Here is a 25,474-nt window from a genome sequence, read left to right on the forward strand (position 1 = left end):
TTCGCTGTTTCACTCCGCAAGTCTCTCCATTCACGTCAGGAAGATTACATAATCATCTTTCTTTCACGCGCTAATGGCAAAAGAGCAGTGGCCTTTTCATTGACAGGTTCAGTGTCATTTGCCACTTGTCAGAAGGTCTGAAATCGAGAAGGCCTTTGTAAACTCGCGTGAGGTGCCCTTCTCCCACCTCTTTTTCCGTGTTCATTTAATGGCCGCGTAGATGTCGGCAGCCGGCGGTCAGTGCACTAGTCACATGACACTTTTGTGCCCACCACGTGAATCTAAAGCCAATCTTGAGAGGGTATTGATGTGCATCTACGGGAATGAGAGGCTAGTGTAAGGTGTGTCGCTTAAATGGCGGCCGTGAACTACGTTGGTGGCATCCCATGCACATGCTTTCGCTGCCAAGGCAGTTTGTCGGCTTCCCAAGTATCGTGTGGCTGCTGTGAATAGATCTGCATTGATTTAGCACCAAACATTTGGTCGCCGGCGTCTAGCGAAACAGTACTGATTAGGCCTAATGGCCTTACTGACGGCTGTTGAAGCGGCATTCGGACCCATAGGCATGCGTACCGAGTATGTGTGTGCCTAAACTGTGCATGCGGACGCAAAGCTCCGAACTGCGGGAATATTATGTGTTTGTGAACACGTATCCAATACAATCTGCGTGCCTTCCAGCAGCTAATCAGCCTGATTTTCGCGCATGCTTTTGCACTTCCAAATACACACTGCTTTTGCCACTGTTCCCTCAGTCTGATCGGTCCGGATGACCAACAAACCTTGTACTGATTCAGACCGTGCGCTGTGGAAAGGGAGCATGCTTTAAGGCACCAACCATTCTGTGTGTCTCACCGAATATGCTAAATATTCCAAAAATTGAAAAATCTAACAGTAAATATTTGATTCAGTGATATTCGAGTATTCCCACACCCCTAGTAGATATAACCAACAATAGCTTATAGCCGGTCAACATTTAATTATATTTTCTGCTCACCTAAGCCTGTTAGTGCTTGCGAGTTGGCCACCAGAATCAATGCATGCCCAGGAGCACCAAGAATCAAGTCTAACAAAAATACTTGCGCTGAAATCCGAAAAAGTCATTAGTAGGCACATTAGTGTTCACAATTAGGGAGCTCTTTGAGAGGTTCTCTAATAAACATTCCTTTAAGCTTTGTCCATCTTCAGGTTACATTAGTTGAATTTCCTAACGTTTGAAGAATCATGGCCTCCTTTTGTGACGAACGTGAGGGAATCTGTGTGCCTCATCAAAAGTTCAGCTTAACAACAGTGCACTAAATGCATGAAAAACTGAAACAAAAGGCCAGCAAAACATTTATAGGGGGTATGCGAATATTCAGAACCTTTGAATAATGAATCGAATATGTCCTATTCAATTACTTTTTTGCTAATCGAATTGTCACTATTCATATGCAAATATTTTTCTGATACTTTTCAAAATTTCAAGACGTCAACTGCGGCCAGTTAAACATAAAATTGGAGCAAATGTACGATAAATTTTTACCCCCATGGACATAGTATAAACATAACACATGAGAAAGTGTGTAGTGGAGCAGGCTACGTCACTTAGGTAGCTATACGTTGCAGGTTGTACAGCAGTCATTCGCACTCTCTGAAGAGTCCTGTGCGCGCAAAAAAACTACCTGTCCGCTCATAATGCTCCATTTGGGCTTAAACAATGCTTCATAATGTACCATGTAATGGCAGAAACTTGCTAGCTTTAAGAATGCTAGGATAAAAACATTGTTGTATATTAATTGTGATAATGGCTGTTCATTATTCAAAAACCATTCTATATTTGATTTGATTCGCTTCCTGTACTATTCGTTTCCTATTTGAGTCGGTCTCAAAAATCACTATTCGTACACCACTAATCATTTAGCTTAACAGAGTACTCGTCTGCAAATTGTTAATTCAGTCGCCATCCATCTTTGACTGATGCTTTTTTTCTGACTTACCAAGCACGTTCTCATAGTAAAAGGGATTTTTTGGAGGGGTATTGTGCAAGCGTAATTTAATAACGCAGCTGCAATCATTCTTTCTCTATAGTGTCCCTTTAAAACTTCACAAAGCATTCTATCGTGCATCATGATTCTATTTGCCATCTTTTTGCCAGGTTACCACTGGAAAAGCTGACCATTGCCATCCGAAAGCTGAACATGGCTGATTACGAGAATTATCACTACGACAAAGAGAGGCTACGAAGCTTATGTGAGTTCATCGCCAGTTGCTGTTCCAGATGTATTATAACAAACTGCACTTAGAACTTCTGATTTCTTTGTGAAGGTGTCACACTAGTACCAGATTTATTTTACTGCGATAAGTAGCTAGTATGTCTTTGGGAAACTAGATTGGTCTGTATAATTGACCCTGTAATGTCAAAACACAGTTCCACATCAGGAAAAATTTGAGCGACTTGTTCGGCTTTACGTCTAGCCATGGAGAGTACATTTGTACGAAAAACTATCACATTTTATTAATACGAAGCATTTTTCTGCGAGTGCAGCCACTTTCTTGCAGGCAGGTGGGCTATCTTGCTGTTTTGGTGGGCAAATCTCGGTGATAATGCAGCCTATCTCGCCATCTTCCTGGGCCACTCAGGTGATAGTGCAGGCTATAATTATGTGCACTGGAGCCAATGAATCTGTGCCACTGTGTTTTAGTTTGCTTTCAACCTGATATCTTACCATTAGAAACATCCTGTGTTATGTATTACAGTCGATTTTCGTTAATTCGACCCTGACGGGACCAACGAAATTGTTTGAATTATGTGGCAGGTCTAATTAAACAAGCTGCAGGAAAAACACAAAACTGGCCACAAATCTTGCACTGTTTTAATTGGCAGTATTTGCCCGGGTCTAACATGCCCACGAACCAAACGTGCGCCTACTTTTTATGTGTCCAAAGTAGAAAACTAGCCTAGAAATCACATTAAACCTCCTAAACAAAGTAGAAATACAACGCACACCTGATTTTTTAGCGAGCAAAATCTGCAAGCGCCTAGTATGCGTTGCACAACGGCAGCTGTTTCTTAAAGTTAGCTTCACCACATGTCTTAGTCAGCTTTGCCACAAAGCAGTTGTGTTATGCGGTGAAACATACAAATGCCACAAAGGCAGTTTTGGTTTCGTATTCGATTGCTCTGCACAGGCAATTTTTTGCCTAATTTTCTTGGAAAATGAGGCGTGTGTTAGAATTAAGTAAATACCATAATCGGACATAGTGAGCTACAGTTATTGCCTGAAAATCTTTCTGGGGTGAACTGAAAATAGGCATTTTAACGGGAGATGAATGTGTTCAGTGCAATCACTGGCCCTTAAGCTCCGCCGAGAGAATGCTGCCAGTAAAGGGGTCGCTGTTAGGGTCACCGTAGGAGTCTGGCATGCATTCAATGACTGGTTAAGTTCGAATCACCCAGCGAAGGCCAATTTATAATCAAAATAAAGAATGTTTAAGCCCATGGAATTGCATGGGCACCGGCCCAGACCTTTGATCGAGGTCAGATTAACCGAAATGTCGAAATAACCAGAGTCAAATTAACAGTGTACAGTATAAGTATAAATACTACAGCATATGATCTTACATAACTGTTCACTACACAACAGTTACATTATTCAATGCTTCACATTACGTAGACATCAACTACAGTTGAGATTGCCAAATTTTATTTTGGGTATAACCTAATTAGTACAGTAATTAGGTAATTTGTTATATAAGCGATACTTAAATGGAAACTCTCTCCATTGCATCGAAAACACTACTACATATAGACTATATGTTCAGTTTCCCATGCTTAAATCGGACTTTTCAGGTAGCAAACCAGCGCAGCATATACCGTATTTACTCGCAAAATGAATGCACTCACGCTTTGAATGCCCCCCCCCCAGACTTTTCCTATCAAAAAGTGTGTGTTTTTCTTTGCCGCACATAATGGTCACACCCCAGTGTTGCTGCCAGAAAGTAACAGACCCACAGTATGTGTTTACGTCGAATACAGCGTCCAACAAACGGTAGCTGGATCCGAGGCGTTTTGCCATGCCATGGCGGACGCCCGGTGTGTGACAAAAGTAGGAGACATGCAGTACGATTCAGCATCCGATATGGCGTCCGATACAGCAGCCAGAACGGCTGCTGTATTTGAGGCATATTGCCATGCCGTAGTGCCTGCACTACGGATCAGGTACCTGCGCCCACCAGGCATCCGATCCGGCACTACGACACAGCAAAACGCTTCAAATCCAGTAGCCATTTCGGTGTGTCGGATGCCGCATTGCACATGGAATTGTGCCGTGTGTGTTCTACTTTTTAAAGGTGGTCGTGGAAAAGAAATCGCTTCAAATTTTACCCCACATAATAAACACACCCCCCAACTTTGTGCAAACTTTTCTGGAAAAATAGTGAAGTCATTATGGAGTTAATACCCTATGATATGTTTTGTTGGGCATTACAGGGTAACATATGCAGTATAATGTCATGCCCGTCATGCCAACTTTGAGAGGTTGTCGTGAACAAATGAGGCGAGGTACGGAGATAAGCTTCACAATAGAGAGAGTTGAAGGTCTGAAGATGTGAATTGCAGACTTTTAGAGGATGTGCGGCAATTTTAATTGGCATAATTAAATGCCAAAGTAGCAATGATTGAACGCTGGGTGAATACAAAGATCGTACAAAAACTATGAGACAGTCGTGCTTCACACTGTGTCTGCTTTGTCCTTGCACATTTAACTTCCTTTTCCTTTCCTGCTTTACAACAGCCATACCGATTGGAACATTGACTGTGAACCCTGACACCGATCTGGAGAATGTCAGGCTGATGATCAACCAGTTGTGTTCTGTGAGTTTTTTTGTCTAGTCTTGTATGCCTTCAGTTGTTCCCTCCCGTTTTCTGTGCATGTATCTATATTTATTTTCAGGCATGTGTAAACAAAAATCCGCTTTGCTATAACCAATACTATTATAGCAGGAGAATACTACATTCATATAAAGCATCACCAACGAAATTTGATATTTACTTTGATATATCCAATAATTTGTTATATCTAGGTTTGACTGCATTTGACAATGGAATCGGTGAACGACCGACATCACTAAAAATTCTGTAGCAATGTCGCACCACATGTATGCGGTGCGATGAAGGAATCAGAAGATTGGAAACCATTAAAGAAAAAAAAATTGTTGCAGGTGTTTGATGACTAGCTATAAGAATGCAATAGCATTTTTTAATATGAAAACACACACATACAATAGACAGAGTGCAGTGATCGCATTTCAGTGTTCACAGTGTATAAGACTGGTCAAAATAAAACTGAGCACTCTTCTAAGGTTAAAAGATAGTAAACATGTTTGTTTTCTTTCAGTCTTAGGCGAGTGCTTATTTCATTTTGACCGTGTACTACTCTCACCTGACGAGCTTTTGTCATACATTGGACTAAGTGTATAGGACTTGCTCTATTTATTCGAATATAAGGTGAAGTTTTTTAGCTTTGAAGTCACCCCTTGCATTATATGCGAGGCTGATAGATTCAGTTACTATTTCAATATGGTGGCAGAGCTTCCAAAATATCCAGATTTTAGATGGCAGCATAAATTGTAGCAGCTAATAAGCCTTGGCAGATGACACAGTACTGTATTCTTGTGCACATACCTGCACTGAGAATTTAAAAAATTTAACAATAAAGGTGGGGTGCAGGTTGTATGCGAATTTCGCCTTGATTTGTGACTTCGCAGCAATGCAAACTTCGCCTTATGGTGTGGCTTCAGGACCGTGCTGCCATAAAGCCACTTTATAAAGTGAAATTCGCACTGCCTTGAACTCAAACCTCAAGGTGAAATTCGCATATAGCCTGCACTGATTATTCCGAATATTCTGAAGGCTCCCGATTATTCGTTATTTCAGGCTTAAACTCTTTTTCTCGGAACCCCCAACTGGGGAGGGTAGCCTTGCCGTATAATCGTGACCACCTTATAATCTAATAAATACGGTAATTCATAAGTTACACGTGTTTATTGTCGACTATTTTATTCAAAATTTATTTACTTATTCAAAATAAACCTGGTAGATCTGTAATGTGCTCCAGATAATGACTGGGAATCAACTTTGATCATGCAATTAATTGCTCAATCGAGTTTGTGGATTTATGTACAGGGCCAAGTGATTCAAACAGGATCCATCTTGAAACTGCAGCGCGCACACAAGAAACGAGGACAATAAGGCAAAGGTAACAGACAGGTGCTGTCCGTTACCTTTGCCTTATTGTCCTCGTTTCTTGTGTGCGCGCTGCAGTTTCAAGATGAATAGCTACCAACTCGCCCAACTTTCAGTACTTTCAAACAAGATCGTCATAGCGCATGGCTGCCGGCACTTCTTTTTGCCCTACCAGTGGATGCTGGGAACGCCGAGCTAGTAGGTTATGGTATACGATGAAAGCGAGAGCGTTTGTGACGCATTGTGACTGCAGTTCACCCCCCCAGCGATCACCTAGCGCTTGCCAATTAGACAACAAGCTCCAGCCGTCACGCAGTCCGAGTATCATGTTTGAATCCGTAACACTGTAAATGTGCCAAAGAAAGCAACAAAACTGTTTATGTATATATATACGTTAGCTTTACAAAGAAACACAAACCGTGCTATTAGAATAGACAGTTGCCTGTCAACAACATTTTGCGTGTGTGGACATATCTAAGCATAAAAAGCTTACTCGAATGCATCCAAAGGTCTAACTGCAGAGGCAAGCCTGTTGGCATTCTCCAGTAGTAGAGTTCCTTTCCCTAATAACAGTTGTGCCACCTCCACCAAAAAAAGTCGTTGTTCCGCCCGAAAGGCGAAGCATCGATTGCGATAGCAAATTTGCAGAGAGCCATATGAAGTAAGGCTAGTAATTTTATCGGCCTTATTGACTTGTAAACATTCGCTTGCTGACTAAATTAACAAGCATAATGTCACGCGCGCACAGCAAACATGAACAAATCGCACTCGATGACCGCTGACACTCGCTGTCAAAACGGTGGCGTGAGGAAACGCGGCAGCAGCAGCGAGAGAAGGGAACTTCGTGCTGTTGTCTATCGCTTTAACACAAACTGAGCGCCGGGAACACAAAGCACGCACAAGGCTATGAGCTGCCGACGCACCTAGACTGCGCACTCAACTCAGATCGCTCTCAAGATACTGCCACGCGATCGCGAGCAGACGTCACATACGCAGTTGCAGCCGGGAGCAGAACGGCGCCCCCCTCCGCCCGGTGCCTCGCAACGTTAGGTGCCTGGCGCGTGGCGAAAGACGGCGCACTTCCTGCCCGCTTTCCTCCCTTTTGCGCGGGTGAGATTGAAGGAAAGGTATCGCCCTTGGGCTTTATACGGAACCTCAGGGCGACGAGGACGGCAGAAATGTGCCTACTGTCCATATAATTGCTATCGCTATAAAATAAACAATGTAATCCAAAAAGTTGTCGCAGTTTCACCTGAAAGGTGAAGCATCAATTGCGATAGCAAATTTGTAGAGAGCTATACAGAGTAATGATGTTAGCTTTATCAGCTGTATAAACTTGGACATGCAGCAGCACCGGCAACGCGCAGAACTGTTGTCGACGCCGTCGGCGTTTTGCCCGCGTTCGCTCAAAATGCGTGCGGCGTTGGTGACTGTTGCCGGAGCCTCTGATATAAATAGGCACTTGGTGCCGCAGCTAAACGTCGCCTCCCTTTCCTCCCCCTTCCCCCCCTCCCCCACGGCCTCTCGCGCATCGGAAGAAGGCGCGTTTGCTCTACATATATGGTGATTGTAAAGGAGAAAAGAGACGCCTACTTTTGCAGCCCTTAAGGAAGCACGGCGCAGAACGCGCGTTTGTTCTCCGCCGTGCGTTCACTCCCCGTGAAAGAGCGCGTCCCTCGCGCCCTTTCACTCGCACATACAGCGTTCAGCGGCGCGCGGTCACGATTTCATCTCCATTGACGTCATACGGAACCTCACGGCGACGCCGACGGCAGAAATCTGCTTTTGAGTGTCCATATAATTGCTATCGCAATAAAAGTGGTTACAAAGGTGAATGGTGATAAATAATGGTGAATGAGATAATGGGCAAATTGGCTCACGTGACCCATAGCTTTTGCAGCACGGCATGTAATTCATGAAACAGGAATTCATTTGACCCAGTTGTTATGTTGCTCCTTGTGCTTCTAATTTCGTGCCTCTTGATGTATCACCTGTCTGTTTTCAGCTGGAAGGTCCAGACGCTCAGAATCTGTCACCGTCCAAGAGGTTTTCACCTGACTGGTGCTTTCTGGACTGTGAGTAACTCCTAATTCGCGATTGTGTGCATTGAAGAAGGGCAATGTTTAGTTCTCAGGTAATTGCTAGACAGCTTCAAAAGGGCGTCTAATTCAGCACGCATATGCCATGAGGTAATATACCGGGTGTCCAAAATTAGGCTTTATGGAATTTTAAAAAATCACCTGTGGCAGGTAGCATAATTCTTTTCGTTGAGCTCGGTTATTCGAAGAGGCAGACATAATTGGTAGCACGAGAAATCGAAACACATATTCAACTAATTAACAAAAATTCAATAACCAACTTCATAGTTATTCACTTTGCGACACATATTGCAATTTACGAATTGTAGCCGGTAAGTTTGCAAAACGCATCCATTTGAAATGAATTTCCAGGATGACACCAGTTTCGAGATATTATTTCCCAAAGTGTGGGACGAAATACATTGGCGTTCTAGTTACTTTTGTGCTTCAATGTTTAAAGCAGCATTTTGGTAAAAAAAGTAAGTGGAACAACAGTGCATTTTTACGGCGAGTTTGATGGCGCATATCTCCAAACTGGTGTCATTCTGGAAATTCATTCGAAGTGGATACGCCTGACAAGCTCACCGGCTACAAGTCATAAATTGCAATATGTGTCGTAAAGTAATTAACTAAGATGTTCATTAGTGAATTTTTGTTAATTAGTTGAATATGTGTTTCGATTTCTCATGCTACTAATGTCTGCCTCTTCGAATAACCCAGCTCAACAATATGAATCATGCTACCTGTCAAAGGCGATTTTTAAAAATTCTGTAAAGCTTAATTTTGAGCACCCGAGATGCTGAATTGAACAAGGTGAATAGCACAGATGACAGGACATTAGAGATACAAATAGGAGAAATGCAATGTCCTGTTCGTATATCTCTTGGCCTGTTGTCTGCTCGATTCGCCATGTTGAACAAAAATGAGACACTCCGTTCCGTACTTAGCAGCCAACGCTCCCGCAGCTGCGCAAACAGTGTGGTCACAGATGTCTCACTCTGCATGTTTTGCAGTGAACTTGGTCTTGATCTGCAACACTTTCAAAGGAACAACTACTTCAGATATTACAACTGCAACTTGGGGAGGTTAGGTTGCATCAAATTGTGTAATATTTGGGCACCCTTGGGCTTCCAGTGTGTGACATACTAGTACTTCGTTTCGGTAGCAAGCGCAAGTGGGGCACTGTGGCCACTAGTCGCAGAAACATGCTACTCTGCTCGTTTTGCATTAAATAGGATCAGACCTTAATAAATATGCCATTATTTGCAGCGTAAAAATATAAGGCTTAATGTCATTTCTAGTTACATGATGCATGCCTGTATCATTCATATGTGACGCACCACTTTTTATTCAAGGATGCGAGCTATAAGTATGCCATTATTTGCAGCATAAAAATATGAGGCTTAATGTCACTTCTAGTTGCATGATGCATGCCTGTATCATTCATGTGTGACGCACTACAAGGATGCGAGCTATAAGTGGTCTCTCTAGCCTTTGTAATGCTGCCTTTTAGGTATAAAACAGAATTGGTTCAATTTTGAACTCTAGTGCAATCGACAATTAATTGATTTTACTATGTTGAGATAGTTAGTAGGGGCCTTTAGTATAATGAGTGTAACGAGCTCCTGGGTGAATCTTAGTGCGAGGTGCATGAAGGTCTTATGTGGAGAGCGAGCCCGGTGGACTGTGATGCACTTGCTTGAGCTGCTAGAAAACAAACCCATTTCAGTCATTGAAAGGCTACTTTAATATGTGAACCCACTCGCTATGCTCAATCACATCTGTCTCTTCTTGTGACATTTGGCATTGACGAATGATTTTGACATTTCTGACTTGAAGACCAAAAAAATTATAAACTACAAAGTGAATGAATTGTGCCTAAAGTACCCTTGATTCGTTGATTGATAGATCGGAAATTGGTTTATTGTACGAAGGAACTACTAGATACTGTGGTTTTGTCGGAACCAAATGCTTTTACAGCTGTGCTTCCCGGATTAGCTCCCAGAGGATGTTCAGTGTTTTCTTTCGCTTCGGTTTTGGCCAAGGTTATCTGCATATTGTTTTACATGACCTGTAGAGAAGCAGATAAAAAAATGGGAATATGTAAGGAACATCATTAACCATGTTTGTTTATTTTTATTCTTTCACTCGCCACTTAGCGTGCACAGCAGAGAGGTTCTTTCGCATCGACCGAGCTCAGGAGCAGCTACACTACGTCGTCGACATTGGTCAGGACGGCGTGTACATCCTCGACCCTGAGCAATCGCCTATCGCTCCAGAGCCTCCACCACCACCCATGACATCACCCACAACAGAGGAGACCAGTGCCCTGGACAGTTCGTCTGTCCTGAAGGAGAGTGCAGAAGGCCTAGCAGCTGTAGCAGCAGCTGCAGTCGCAGCCGAAGCTGAAGCTGAAACAATGGAGCCAGCTCCGATGTGGAGGTGAGCTTTTTGATGGAAAAGGAAACGAGAAGGAATTTACTAACGACAACAGAAGCCTTGATGCCACCATTAACGATGCTAGCTGGCTCATGTGGCTTTTGCAATGACTAGCTTTTCTCTTATGATGACTGTTTCCTTATTGATAGTGTCTTGGTTCAAGACTGCAAGGCCGTAATGGCAATTTGACTCATCGCAATGGAAACGGGCGTAAACCAGTGCAGGGCAGTGCACATGAAAGAACATGCCATCCCACTGCTTAGTGTTCTTTATTGTGCACGGCAGTACACAATAAAGAACAATAAACTTTCTATGAGTCCTTATCTGTATCTTATGCCCCTTACAACCCGTCATACAAGGTATCATCATGATCAGTCCCTAACTCCATACCACGCCAAAATAGACGCCTTAAGTATTTTTTCTATCCACGCACAATTGAGGAATGGAACAAGCTGCCTTCTAATGTGATTAGATCCATCGACTCTATTGACAAATTGATTGTTTCTTTTCTATAGTCATGTTTTACATTTGTATAAATTTACTCTTGTTACTGCTCTAGCATGCCCCATTGTAAATAAGTTCTTATGTTGTTTTGGTGTTATTGCAGTGAATTCATATTATGCAGTATTGTATTCTTATGCCCCTCCTGCTTGGGCCCGCTAAAGGGCATGCAGTATTTGGTAAATAAAAAATAAAAAAATACTATATATAATAATGAAATAAATGCTGGAATCATGTGGCTTTTGCAATAACTAGCTTTTCTCGCATGATAACTTTGTTTCCTTATTGATAGTGTCTTGGTTCAAGACTGCAAGGCCATAATGGCAATTTGACTCATCGCAATGGAAACGGGCGTAAACCAGTGCAGGGCAGTGCACATATAGTAATGAAATAAATGCTGGAAAACCCAATCATTACCGTCATGTTTTTTTTTCAGTCTGGATTGGTTTTACATGCCATAGATATACAATGTAACTAGATGTAACTAGATGATGCCCATCATTGTAAGCGATAATTATCTTAAATGCTGTCATGCAAATTCACTGAACTGTACGGTGAGATTGTGTGGCAGGTTATGTAATAATCTATAATTTTAGCCACTGTCATACTCAGTTCTCGTTCTCGGTTGACTGATGCCTGCTTTGGCCTGTAGGCTGTTCGATACATGAAAACATCATGTACGCAGCTTTCCTGACTGGATTCTTCTTTTTTTAGTACTCCTACCTGCACGCAAGACTGTAAGGAACAGAAGTGAGTACTGCTTAAAGCTGCATTATTTTTTTTTTACTAACATTTCCTCAATAATAAATAAGACTGAAGAATTGATGAAGGGCCAAATTCAGCTTGTTTACTTTTTTGTTATCTGTTTTCCACAAAAACATTTTTGTTTTGGACACCTGTGTTTCTTGAGAACATGATCACTATTATGATTGGCTAACATCTGTTTTATTAACCACTTTAGCTTATGAGGTGCTGTACGACACTTTTAAATTCATTGCGCTGCCTTATTAAATAAAGCTCCCAATTTTGAAATGCAAAAACATTTGTGTACTTGAATTTAGGTCCACGTTGGTCAAAACTATTCCAGAGCCCTTTTTACTACAGTCTCCTTCATAACCCTCTGTGCAGTTTCTGGGCATTAAGCCCCACAATTTATTTGTTAACACTTCTAGTTGACATTAAGCAGGAGTGGAGCTGGGCAGGCCATGTGTTGCGTAGTATGGATAACCAGTGGACCATTAGGGTTACAGAATGGATACCAAGACAAGGGAAGTGCAGTCGAGGACGGTAGAAAACTAGGTGGGGTGATGAAGTTAGGAAATTTGCAGGCGCAAGTTGGAATCAGCTAGCGCAAGACAGGGGTACCGTAATTGGAGATCGCATGGAGAGGCCTTCGACCTGCAGTGGACACAAATATAGGCTGATGATGATGATGATGACTTCCTAAGGATGAGTCAAAGTGAGGAGACAAGTTGTCAAGATGTGCAGTCATATTGAAATTTCACGACATTGCTGCAACAAACCTGTTTCTTTTCCCAAATTCTGTGTGGATTAGGAAATACACACGTGCATCTAATTGCATGTGTTCCGTTTCATTAGCAACTTTAATTGTTACATTGAATTTTACTCTTCTGCATCAATTGCTTAAAACAACATTTAAAGAAGTGAGCTTTCAGCGAATTATTATAGTTTTTCACTTCCTGAATATGAAAATCGTAGTTTAACAGGCCGCAAGTCACTGCAAGTCACTTTAATTTAGCGCACACGAGCAGCAGTGGCTGCAGGAGAGGAGTCGGGTCAGTTATTGGGCTCTGATGGGGAAAACAGTCATGACGTCATCCTAAGTATCGGCAATGCAAGTTATTCGAATACAGCATTCACGTGACCCCTTTGTTGATGTCATTTCCTCTTACCCAGTCTTTCGCTGCTGCGTTCGGTGTGTGATAGGGTGGACTAAAAGCACGGACTCACTGGTGGCCTTCCTAACTGCACCCAATCATGCATGCACCTTAGGTCAGCAAAATAAGCCGATACTCACGCATACTCATGCCCCAGTATTGCCGCAGGCTGTGTATTCACTCACATGCATGCACATTCACACTCGACACTCACTCACGTTCCTTTTTGTGCCCACTCATACTCACCCAATACTCACTCGAGTTCATCTGGCACCCACTCATCCTCATACAGTTGAACCTAGTTATAACGAAGTCGTATCTGACACAAAAATACCTTCGTTATAAGTGCACATTCGTTACACACTGATACTGGTGAGGAAGTTCTTACATTTATTCCGTTATGTCCGTCAATTTGTTATATCCGACAATTCGTTATATCCGTGTTCGTTATATTGAGTTTCGACTACTAGTGTCTACACCCATTCACTGGCACTCACTCAAATACATACGTGCACTCAAAATCATTGTCACTGACTTTCGTTTGTACTTGCGTTAACCAGCTATCACTCCCGTTAACACTCGCATCCACTCGCACTCTTCGTTAATCATTGGAATGAGTGTGGAGCGAGAGTGAGTCAGTGCACTCGTTATCGAGTGTGCCAGTTATGGCGTGCACGTTCTGTTCTGGAAAAATAAAGCGCAAGCAAGTTAGGCCTAACTAATATGTGGTCTTTCAACTCCTCTTTTGCCACCTGGTGCAATGTCTACATGACCTGTGCTTGTACACTTTGCTTGGGGCCTAAGCCATCATTGGGCCCAACAGGAGCAAGTTAGGCCAACTAGCACATGCTCTTCATCGCCGCTTTCACCGCCTAGTTTGATACAGACATGCTTCTGCTTGTATACTTAAAGGCCTGCGCCATAATTGGCACCCAGATACCATATTTGTTTTACTTATAACCCACCTCCGCATATAACCCGTACCCCCAATTACAATAGCCCAGAAAGAAAAAAAATCTGCGTGTATAACCCGTGGAAATAGCTGCATACAACAACGCTCACATTTTTGCAAACGCAGTCTCTGGTCGTAGATTCGCGAACAGAGACTGCGTTTGCAAAAATGTGAGCGTTGTTTTTTAACAACGCTCACATTTTTGCAAACGCAGTCTCTTTTCGCGAATCTACTACTTGTCCACCTCATATCTTCGGCCAGCGGCTCTATCTCCTCCCCCCTTCTTCAGTGATGCTAATAATCTTCATCTGCTTCGGCGCTGTAAAGGATGGTCCTTGAGCACAGCTCACCGTGGTTCAAGTTGTAGCTCACCAGCGCCACATGCACTATTCGCTAACTACTAAACGCAAAGTGGTGACCCGTAAAGAGGAGGTGAAAGGGGGATCAGTATCCGTCGTGACTTCGCTCTCTTATCTCTGCTTCATAAGTACGTTCATGCGGATAGGAAATCTTCCTTGCTACTTGAATTTGCACCATGCACCTCACGCAAACTACATAATCACCTCAGCTTTACTCGGATATACGGAAACACTCACGCATTCAATTGGTCGGCCCTTCCCCATGCCATTCGATTATAGAATGCCCTTCCTGATTCCATAGTCTCCGGAAAAAATCCTGACAATTTTCGCCAGCTGCTCATCTTGCATTTCATTGCGTAATCTCGGAAAAAAAAATGCATGTCCCTTTCTTCTTATGTTTCCTCGTGATATGCCTTCTGTTAGTTTTTTTTGTTTATGGGATCGCTTTGCTCTTTTTCTTGTATTACTATGTTCCTTTTTTTTTTCTCCGATTAGAACGTCACCAGTCCAATATATTTTTATGCAATACTGATGTAGCCCTTCCGTTTATGGGTCCATTGTTATTTTTTGTTGTAGTTGCAATTTTTGTATTTTTATGTATACGACATTGAATTGCCTATTCTTATGTGAACTGTACCTTTTGTTATATTTGTGTAATCTCCAGCATACGCAGGAAATTATTCATTATTATGCCAATCCATCGTGCATGTATATTATGTACCAATTATAGATGCTGTTTTCCTTTTTTTTGTGATGCCCCCCTTACCCAATGCCTCTCACGAGGCCTGTAAGGACTTTTTAAATAAATAAATAAATACTGCGGAGTTCAGTGGGAGCCGTTGCAGAGTGGGCAGCAAACAATGATTACATCATGACAAGTCTCTCAAACAGAGGGCAGTAAAAAAAGAAAATGAAAAACATTCACATTATGATTACACGTATACAAATATGTACATACATAAAAAGAAGAGAAAGAATGCATACTAAGGACCAATCAGCTGATAACGAATTTTTCGAAATTTTCGATGTCTTCTGTTTCAACTGCGTGCGACTATAAGTCATTCCACTCTATTATTGTTCGCAGGAAGAAAGAATAATGAAACAGATAATTTTTTGGCTGAAGTGGAACTATTCAAAGAATATGGCTCCTTATAGTAGCATAGCCTGTAGAAAAATGCACATAGATGTGTCACTTTTTAAGTTCCCTCTAAGGATTTTAAACATGAAGTGTAATTATGCAATTTTATTCCTCTCCGAGGTGTGTTTTAGACCAGCTTTTGCCAGCAATTCTGAAACCGATACCCTTCCATGGCAATTAAAACTAAGTCTTGCTGCTCTATTTTGAACTCTTTCTAATCTGTTGATATTAACCTGAGTAAAAGGGTCCCGAATAATATTAGGGTACTCAAGAATGGGTAAAATGAGAGTCTCGTATGCTGTAAGCGTTGTTTCCAATGAAGAATTGCGAAGGGAATGTTTCATGTAATATAGCTTCGGCATTGCCTGGTCAGTGATTTGGGTTACAGGATTATTCTAACACAGATTATTGCAAATTTGAAGACTTAGATATTTGTAATGCTCAACGCGCGATAGTATGTTTCCATCCGGTATGTAAACAAATAACAAGACACGCGCCTTATTTGTTAGAGGCGTGACAACACTTTTCTTCAAATTTGCCATGTGTTGCACCACTGAAACAGTTCATGAAGTTCTGTGTTTAGTTGAAGCTGATCCTCAGTTGTAGTAATAACATAATATAATACACAGTCGTCCGCGCAAAGTGTGATTTTAACATTATGTTCGTCAACAATGTCATTTACGTATAGAAGGAGCAACAACGGGCCTTACACGGAACCTTGGCAAACACCTCAGACAGCTGGAAACAAATCTGACTGTTAAAAATGACATGTTGATACTTAAATGTTAATTAAGGCTGGATCCAGATACTGGATCAATGGGGGTTCATGCATGTATGCCAATGTGCATAGACACTGAACACGTGAATGCTTGGTTTTGCTTATTTCTCTGGCAGCGGTGATATCAGTGATGCTTTGTTTTCAGAGTTGGGGCTGGAGAACAGCCACAGCCAACTTCATCGCACGGTATGTTTCGTCTGCTCTCATATTTAAATTGAAGTGAAATGAGCTTTTGAAAGCAAGCGTTCACTTTGCATTGTCATCATTTTTCTTTCTTTTTACCGCTTTTATTTAGTACTGAGTGTGTTTTGTTAAGTAACAAACTTACCCAGGTATGGCCATAGAAATGTGAAGAATTTTTTAAGCAGCTTTATTGTCCACATGTATAACATTACTCACCTTCTAAGCTTGGTCTATTTTTGCTGTGCTCATTAACTTTTGCTTAATGGTCTATGTGTGTGTGTGTGTGTGTGTGTGTGGTTGCCGTGATAAATGCTTGATGTCGAGGTAGCATTGTTGCACTCTAATTCAGGTCTCCGCAAAAAATAGAAAGTAAAAGATAGCAAAATGTAATCTACATATATCTACATATTTATCTTCATTCGTTGTTGCAGCAAAAGTTCAGTGGCCTGAAGTTTGGTTAATGCCTTGTCTTATCATGGAGTGCTAAAAATTCTTTCACAAAAACCTAAAGCTAGCTGCACTGCACCTAACACTGATAAAAAAGCCTCCTCATTTGCTTCAAAAAAAGACAGAAGTTCGCAAGAACTGGAGGCTTGAAGTGATAAACAATCATAGAACAAGTTCCCTTCTTCTAACATTGGCTCCAGCAACATTCCTTGTTCTATCGCTGTTCGTCGCTCCTCGTATGCTTGGCTTGCTTCATGCTTTGCTGTGTCATCTCTTATGCTAACCACTCCCAATTGCACCTGAATAACAGATTAACCCTGTGTCTGCTTGCAGAAGTAATCATGGCTGCCAAACTGGGAGATCTCTTAAGGGTATGTTCACTCAGTGCCTTGTATGAAAAAATGAAACTGGTGGCCCTCCCCGTATACTCAGGCTTTGTTTTTTTTTTCTTTTGTTTTTTTTTTTCTTCTGGAATTTTGTCACTAGCGTGACATAAGGTGCAATGCTGATGCGTAAAGTCACTGTCGCTGGCTTAAGTCCGCTGCTGGATAAAGGCTTCTGCCAAAGCATTAGGCTTAGTGGGCAAGTGTTGCTACATGCAGCAAAATATTTCTCATGCATATTCATGGCAGCATTGTGTACAGATTGCAAATCTTTCTTTACCATGTTCAAAAAGTGCTTCAGTTCCTGTTTAAGCCATATTTTGTTTGCTGTGTTTAGATGCATTATGTCTAAACTCCATCACATTTCTTTTTCTTTTTCACAATTTTTCAATTTTTCACTTATAATTTTCACTGTGCAAGAGAAGATTGTGTAAAGGGGCCAAGAAATGGTGCCTGTGATATTACCCTGAAAAACTTCACTCAGCTACAATTTTTCATTTGAAACTTCATGGGGTGGTGTCAGCTATTACTACGTTGTTGACATCTGGTTTACTTAAGACATTGAGTTATTGTTCAACATGAAGTTTTGTGAGCTAGCTTTGCCTGTCAGGTCTCTGTTTGTATGGGTAAAGGACTTATTATCTAGTTGCAGTAGTGTGAAGGCAACGACAGTGAAGCCAAGGAGAAAAGCCATAGGCCAGTTGTTTATTTTTGATAGCTGTATAATTAATTATAGATGAGAGCTATAATCTCGACAAACTTTATATTCTCAATAAAAAAAAGGGAAATTTTTGTTTATTCTCGCTCATCGCATAGCACCTTCGTTCTTGGCTCCTTAGTGCCTTGAGGTAGCATACGAGGGTTTTATTGGCCAGAAGCCTCCGCGCATTATGTGACACCTGCGGTTTTATGGTTGTTCTTGATCAATCGCCATGGTCAGGCATGGCCATGGCTAGTACTCCCTGTGCTAGATTATAAATAGGTCTATGTAAGTTCACACGGAAGTGGATGAAGGAACAGCCACTGCCATAGCTTAACTGGTAAAGCACTGCGCACATCATGCGGACATTGTGAGTACAGCTCCCACCGGCGGCGAGTTGTCTTTTCTTTCATTTTTATTTTACTTTTGCTTTATTCAAATTATGAAGTCTATAACACCTTATTCACAAATAATTTGAAAGTCCCTTAAAAAGCTTGTAATGATTTCTGCTATGCTTTCCTTGGCTTCACTTTCTGTCTGCTTCGTATGCCTTATTTACTTGCTTAAGACTCGCCCTCGTGTAAGACCCACACCTTGCAATTTTTAGGGTAAAAATATAGCAAAAAGAAAGTTAGCCTAAGATTCTATTTTGAACACACGACATTTGGTATCAGTTCGTGCTGTCGCTAAATGTTTTTAAGAGGCTGGAATGTATAACAGCACAGACAGCTCTGAGGACAAAAATCTCGTACAGTAAACTTCGGTGAACAATGGAAGCGAAATTGAGAGGTGGAGCAATGAATAATGAAATGGAAGTTTATAGCTGATGCTAATCTTGAATAAATGTGCGCGCAGAGTGTAGCCACTGTTTGCATTATATTCTGTTCAGTATTTGTGACGTCTCCAGTTTTAGCAGTAACTCAAACGCCCAACTCGTGTGAGAACTGTACCCTGCAAAGATATAAAAAGCACAAAGTGTGGGTCATCCACAAGTAAACATGGTAGTTGTTCTTCATGGCTATATATTTGACATTTTACAAACGTTTTTTTTTTTTTTAAGGTGAAAAAGGTGTGGTAGGTTGTATGACATCTTTTGAATGATGCTTTTGATGATCATCCACAAGACTTTGTTCTTGAGGCGAGCAGCATGAAAAAATAAGACTTGATATCAACGTTAGAAAGACGAACACAGCGTTGGCAACTGAGGTTTATTAATATCACACAAATATATATCCTCTGGACTAACATGTGGCAGAAAATAAGAAAAATAAAAGGCAGAAGTTAGAAGCAACAAGATGCTGGCCACTCACTGATGCGTATCCAGATATTCCATCTCTGAGGCATGCAACATGACAGATGGTTTGGTGACACCTATTTCAGATGACTTGTTAATAAATAAACACCTCTTCAATCTCACATACTGCCTTGTCTTTGTACCTAGCAAGCACTTTGGTATCAGAGAACACCGGGGTTCGTCTTCCTTACATTTGCATCGTCTAATTTGTTTTTCTTGCTTGTCACCTTGAGTATGTAATTGCAACTCACCCAGGAAATCACCATCAAATAGCAAATCACCATCCTTCTAAAGTTCTTGTTACTCACATTTCCTTGTTCTTTTCTTTCATCTTGTCATGGCTGCACAGCTAAAGCAGCTTTGTGACAGTGGTCACAGCCTGCTGTCGACGGACGACAGTGGGATGACGGCGCTGCATCACGCCGCTCGCTACGGACACAAGGACGTTGTTCGGTATATTGTCGCCAGCGGTAAGTGCGTCTCGCATCGGACTGTGATAAATTTGTGTGTGCGCATGCGTGCATGTGTGCGTGCGTGTATGTGTGCGTGCGTGCAAATAGAGGTTCACTATCAGTAGACTACCACGATATTCGCAACCGTACTGCCTGCATGCTATGGCCTCTGAAATTTGTGCACAGATGTCTCCCCTCCCACAGTCTGTGGTTTCTGCAAAACCTTGCAAATATTGGCAAGCCTCAAAGGTGTGCTTTTTTTTTGTATGTGCCACACCATGGGGAAAGGAATGTTTCTCTTCTGTCGTTTCATTCCTAGCTGCTAATCACGCTTTCTTTTTTTTTTTGAGTTTCTGGGTTGAAATAAATGACAATGTCACTTGCTTATGTGCAGAATAGGCTTCATTCAATCAATGTTGGTTCATTTATGTGAGCTGCTGTTGACTGGTGCCTCACTACCACGTGCCTATTTTATTTGCAGCACCGCCAGTGATCTTGGACATTGTGGACAAAGACAGGTAAGTCGGCAGACTGTGCTGTTGCCTGTTTTCTTACACACAATTATCTTACCATATTTATTCAATATAAGGCAAGGTTTTTTTTTTCCCCACTTCCTGAGCCTCGAAGTCCACCCTGATAGGTTCACTTACTGTTTCAATATGGTCGCACCAGCGGCACATTTCCAGTGATCTAAATTTTAGGCCGCAGCACAAATTGTAGCAGCTAATGAACCTTGGCGGGTGAGGCAGCACCATATTTTCGCACGTGTAACCCGTACCAAGATATTGAAAATTGAACAGTAAAGGTGGGTTGCGGATTATATGCGAATTTCGCCTTACGGTGTGGTTTCGCTGCAGCGCGTGCTGTGCTGCCGTGAAGTTACATTATAAGGCGAAATTTGCGTTGCCGTGAAGTCACACATTTAAGGCACAATTTATATATAACTCACCCTGATTATTACGGAGGCTTCTGATTATTTGGTGTTTCGGGCAATATCCGCCGAGTCTGAATAATTCGTCGGCTACTCTATATTGCCCTATATATTAGTGTGGATACTTAAATTCTTTTTCTGAAATCTCCCAACTGCACCCTCTCGTTATAATCAAATAAATACGGTATTCAGTTATCTCACCTTCTGTGATAGCGCACCTTTTGCTGCCATTGTACTTAAGACATGTTCATGAATGGTGGGTCGTAACTGTGTTTCAATTCTACTCCCCAAAAAACAACAAAAACAACAGAGGACAGACGGCTCTTCACAAGGCAGCGGCGTACAAGCGAAGAACTATCTGTTGCATGCTTGTAGCAGCAGGAGCATCGCTGTCCAAGGCAGACTGCCAGGTAATTTATTACATTTCCTCAATTAGCAGTTCCGTTTCATTTAATTATTTTTGCCATTATATATCTGCACAACAGCTGAGGAGCCCTAATGGTAAATGTTATCTCTCGTTAGCTGACATGTGGACACCTAAAAATTAAAATGCTTTGGCATCATTGCAGCCAGATGGATCAAGCAGAATATAAGAATTCAACAGACTAGCATTTACATAGAGTTTGACAACCATAACCACATTCGAAGAAATACAGAAGGACACTAGTGTCTGATAAACTCACTCTGTGAAATATTTTGTGGGCAAAGATAAATTCATATATCACAAGAGCATCACAAAACTATGCAAACACAGTATGTATGTGTCTTGGTTTTTACAATTTAGGCAGTGGTTGATTAGATGTACAGTCAAACCTTGGTATAAATAAGTTGCATGCGACACAAAATACCTTGTTATACAGTCAACTTCTGTCAATTCGACCATTACTGGACTGACGAAATTCATTGTATTATCCGGCATGTCGAATTAAACAGGATGCACAAAAAACGCCAAAACTTGCCGCTGATTTATTTGGCAGTATTTGCCAGATTCGAACATGCCCTCGAATCAAATGCGCACCCACTTTTTGGTGTGCAAAGTAGAAGAGTAATGCAGAAATGGCATTAAAGCTCCTAAGCAAAGTAGAAATCTAGACCACACCTGATTTTTTTAGCTGGAAAAATGGGCAAAGGTTTAATATGTGTTGCACAATGGGCGGCCTGTTTTGTAAAGTCAGCTTCGCTGCACGGGTTTTTAGGTCAGCTTCCCCGCAATACATTTGTGCTGAGCGGTAAACAATACAGATGCCATGAAGATGGTCTTGGTTTCGTATTCGATTGCACTGTGCCAGCAATTTCTGGCCTAACTTTTATGAAAAAAACAAAGTACATGTTAGAATCTGGTAAATATCGTAATCAGACATTGTGAGCTATGGTTATTGCTTCAAAATATTCCTACGGCAGGGCGGAAATAGCTGTTTTCGATGGCATATGACGTGTGTTCAACGCATCCACCTTCCACTAAACTCTGCCAAAACAGACAGCTGCCACTAAGGGGGTCGCTATTGAGGTTACCATAGCGGTCAAGTGCGTCGGTGCTGACTGATCAAGTTCGAATTGTACGGCGAAGGCCAATTTTACGGATCGAAATAATGCAAGTTTGGGCCTATAGAAATGCAGGGGCACCGGTGGGGACCTTTGTTGATATCGAATTGATTGAAAAAGCACTCCTGCTATTGCATCATTCATAACCTATGGATCACTTTGAAGTGTTCAACCTGTTCAGTCAATGAGTTAATGCATGGGTGCTCAATCCTGGATAGCCTGACAGGCATGCGTTTACTGCTTGCCGTACTGATTGGGTAGCTAGCCTCTATGTTTCTGTTTCCCACTTCTCTGTCCTCATCTCTGTCGCTTGTCGGTCCTCGTCTGGTAATGCCGCACATTGTATCATGAGTCGGTGTGCGTCTTTCTCCTGCTCAGTCAATTAACTTGAATATGTCATATGGGTCTTTGTTTACTTCTCTTGGTAATAGCAATTTTGTTTAGTCATATGTGGTGTGCTATGGCTCCAGCAACAGAAGCCAAACACAAAGGCCATGCTTTTGCATAAGTACCGAAGGCGCTGGAGGCAACTTTATGGCTATCATTTTTTTAGCATTACCTATTGCTGTTTTCAATATTTTCACTATTTGTCTTCTTTGTGACCATTTCATTGTAGCACCATGGCATGTATTAGCCAGTTGTTCAGTAAGTAATGTTGCGCATGACAGTTAAAGGTGCCTTTTCAATCATTTGCCATGACTTGTTGCTATCCCCAACATTTATAATGGTGGTTCATTGACTGCTACGCAGTAGCTGAAACAATAAAGAATTATTCATCCTCTTTTCGCTTCTACGTTTAGGGACAGACAGCGAAGCAGCTGGCTGCCAGAGCCGGCGATGAGGACTTGGCAGCGTACCTGGAAAGTAAGTGGTTTCGATAGTTTGTCTGTTAAAAAAAAGGCATTTGCTTTCACGAAAGCAATTTGGGTCTGTCTTGAATGAATGAATGAATGAAAGACTATTCAAAAGGGAATGGGTCATAGAGTCTTATGGGTGGGGCCCTCCGTCCAGGGCCCCACTTACCTCCGCCGCCCGCCGGACTTGATCCAGAAGTGCTAGTTGAACATTTATAGACTTTTGGTGTGGGTGCTCAGGAGCTGTAGTGTTCGGCTGCTGCTGAGCACCGGTACTAGCCGGTGCTCAGCCGGTGTACGGGCCGGTGAGTTCACCGGTTCGATTCCCTGCCACAGTAGCCGCATTTCAATGAGGTCTAGAGACAAAAGCACCCGTGCGGCCAGTCAGGGTGGTCAGAATCAATTCAAAGCACTATGGTGTTCCTTATAGCCTATGTATTGCGTTGAGACTATAAACCCCAAAATTGAATTACATTGAAACATTTAGACAGCTGAGGCTTGACCAAGCCATTTCCTGCCACTGCTCTGGGCAAAAACTGGCCCTGTCATTAGCCAAGTTGTTTCATGGCATACGTTGCAATATCACCAGTTTATAGCCGTTATCATTGTCAACATTGTGTTGAATTGCGTCGTCACGACTGCACGTTGTGTCTTGAAAATGGAGTTTGTACAGTGTGAATCGACAAGGACACATAGGAACGCAAATAATGCACAAGGGTGCAGATTGTCAAGAAGATTGTACCAACTAGCCCATGAACGAATTCTTTTGGCACTATCTATGACCCGGCGAAGGCCCCCTCAGTGATGGTACAGTCAGGGATGGTACTCCTGTGCCAAATGCGCCATTTTGATACAAATGAAGATTCCTGTGCCAAACTGCGCCAAACGCAGAAAATTGACCGAAAGGGCACCAACGCTGCGCCCTAACGGCTTTGGCATGTGTGCCCCGGCAGTGGCCGCGAACAGCGAGCAGATTTGTTCTCCGAAACAGAGTGCGGTCGTTCACATTCCCAAGACCATGCGACGATGCCTCCCGCACAGTTTCTCGTGGTTTCCGTGCTTATAACACTGGACTTTTCGGCCCTTCCAGCAAGCGTGCCGGCCACTCCTGGCTGTTGTCACTGCTGTTGAAATGGCCAGGGTGGCTGTATTTAGAGTGTACTAGAATACGGTTGAGTGGGCCGAGTGGCGCGGCGCTCCCTAGCTAAGGCTCAAAACAACCAGGAGTAGGCTGAGGGCACTGCAAGCGAACTAGATATTAGGAGGAGCGTGCTGCAGTGGATTCAGCAGGCTGGCGGCTCTGTCCCCAGGACCAGTATGCCGTAAAAATATTCCAATCTTTTTTTATACCCATATGGCCGAGGCCTGAGCCGTTCAGACACATTGCGAAGGGCTAATACAGATTTGGAATAAAAAGTCGTATTTTCTGCCGAAAGGCGAAGCATCGAATGCGATAGCTAATCAGTAGACAGCTATACGAAGTAAGGATAGCAGTTTTATCAGCCATATAAACTTGTAAGTGACGTCATGTAGCTATAACGTAAACCCACCCCTTATGTAATACCCGCTAGAGGAGTCTTTAAGGAAATAAAGTGATGTGATGTAACCATTCACTTACTAACTAAATTAACAAGCATGGTGTCACATGCGCACATGCAAACATGAACACATCTCACCTGATGACCGCAGAAACTCGCTGTCTAAACGCTGGAGTGAGGTAGCGCGGCAGCCGCGGCGAGCGGAATGACCTTTGTGCTGCCTCTCGCTTCAACGCTAACTAAGTGGCAAAAACACAGCATGCACGAAACTATGAGCACTCGCACTTTGTCCCCATTGCAGATCGCTTTCAAGATAGGGCCCGCGCTACCACGCTTTCTCTTCGCTTTCCTCTGCTGCACACACGAGATTGAGCCGCCATCGCCGGCTCACCCTCGCACGCTTTCACTCGCACATACGGCGTGCGGCGACGATGTTATCGCCCCTGGGCTTTATACGGAACTTCACGCCGACGACGACAGCAGAAATGCGCCTGGAGTGTCCATATAATTGCCATCGCAATAAAGACAGGTTGGAATAGTTTTACGTTATAGTACCAGCCCATGGTTTATTACGGCTCTCTGGGTCTGCGGTGACATATAGTGACCCAGAAATTAAGTTGGCACGTCGATTGGACCACATAATTTGAGAACATTTTCTGCTATCGTCATAAGCGTCGGTGCGGTAATATATAGTTCAGTTGTAAATCCACTGACGTTTTCGGCTTTGCGGGAAAACATGCGCCGTGCCACCGCTTGACCTACTCTTCCATATTCTAGTACAAAG

At 42.4% G+C, this 25,474-nt stretch overlaps 1 protein-coding gene across 5 annotated transcripts in view; it reads left to right on the forward strand.

Annotated features, from left to right (window-relative positions):
• LOC119463350 (eye-specific diacylglycerol kinase) overlaps positions 1-25,474 on the forward strand; it is a 461,935-nt gene that overhangs the window by 421,808 nt on the left and 14,653 nt on the right. For 4 of the 5 annotated variants that reach the window (XM_049655998.1, XM_037724161.2, XM_037724160.2 and 1 more), the window contains exons 18-28: positions 2,135-2,229; positions 4,773-4,852; positions 8,229-8,298; positions 10,461-10,743; positions 11,956-11,991; positions 16,512-16,552; positions 17,330-17,367; positions 19,723-19,843; positions 20,307-20,343; positions 21,067-21,166; positions 23,099-23,162. In XM_049655998.1, coding sequence (XP_049511955.1) covers positions 2,135-2,229; positions 4,773-4,852; positions 8,229-8,298; positions 10,461-10,743; positions 11,956-11,991; positions 16,512-16,552; positions 17,330-17,367; positions 19,723-19,843; positions 20,307-20,343; positions 21,067-21,166; positions 23,099-23,162 — 965 coding nt within the window. Of the gene's footprint in view, positions 1-2,134; positions 2,230-4,772; positions 4,853-8,228; positions 8,299-10,460; positions 10,744-11,955; positions 11,992-16,511; positions 16,553-17,329; positions 17,368-19,722; positions 19,844-20,306; positions 20,344-21,066; positions 21,167-23,098; positions 23,163-25,474 lie in introns of those variants that run through there. The other variant, XR_007463427.1, reaches the window with a different exon arrangement.

The sequence above is a fragment of the Dermacentor silvarum genome, chromosome 9, assembly GCF_013339745.2.
Source record: "Dermacentor silvarum isolate Dsil-2018 chromosome 9, BIME_Dsil_1.4, whole genome shotgun sequence".
In the NCBI taxonomy this organism is placed as follows: Eukaryota; Metazoa; Arthropoda; class Arachnida; order Ixodida; family Ixodidae; genus Dermacentor; species Dermacentor silvarum.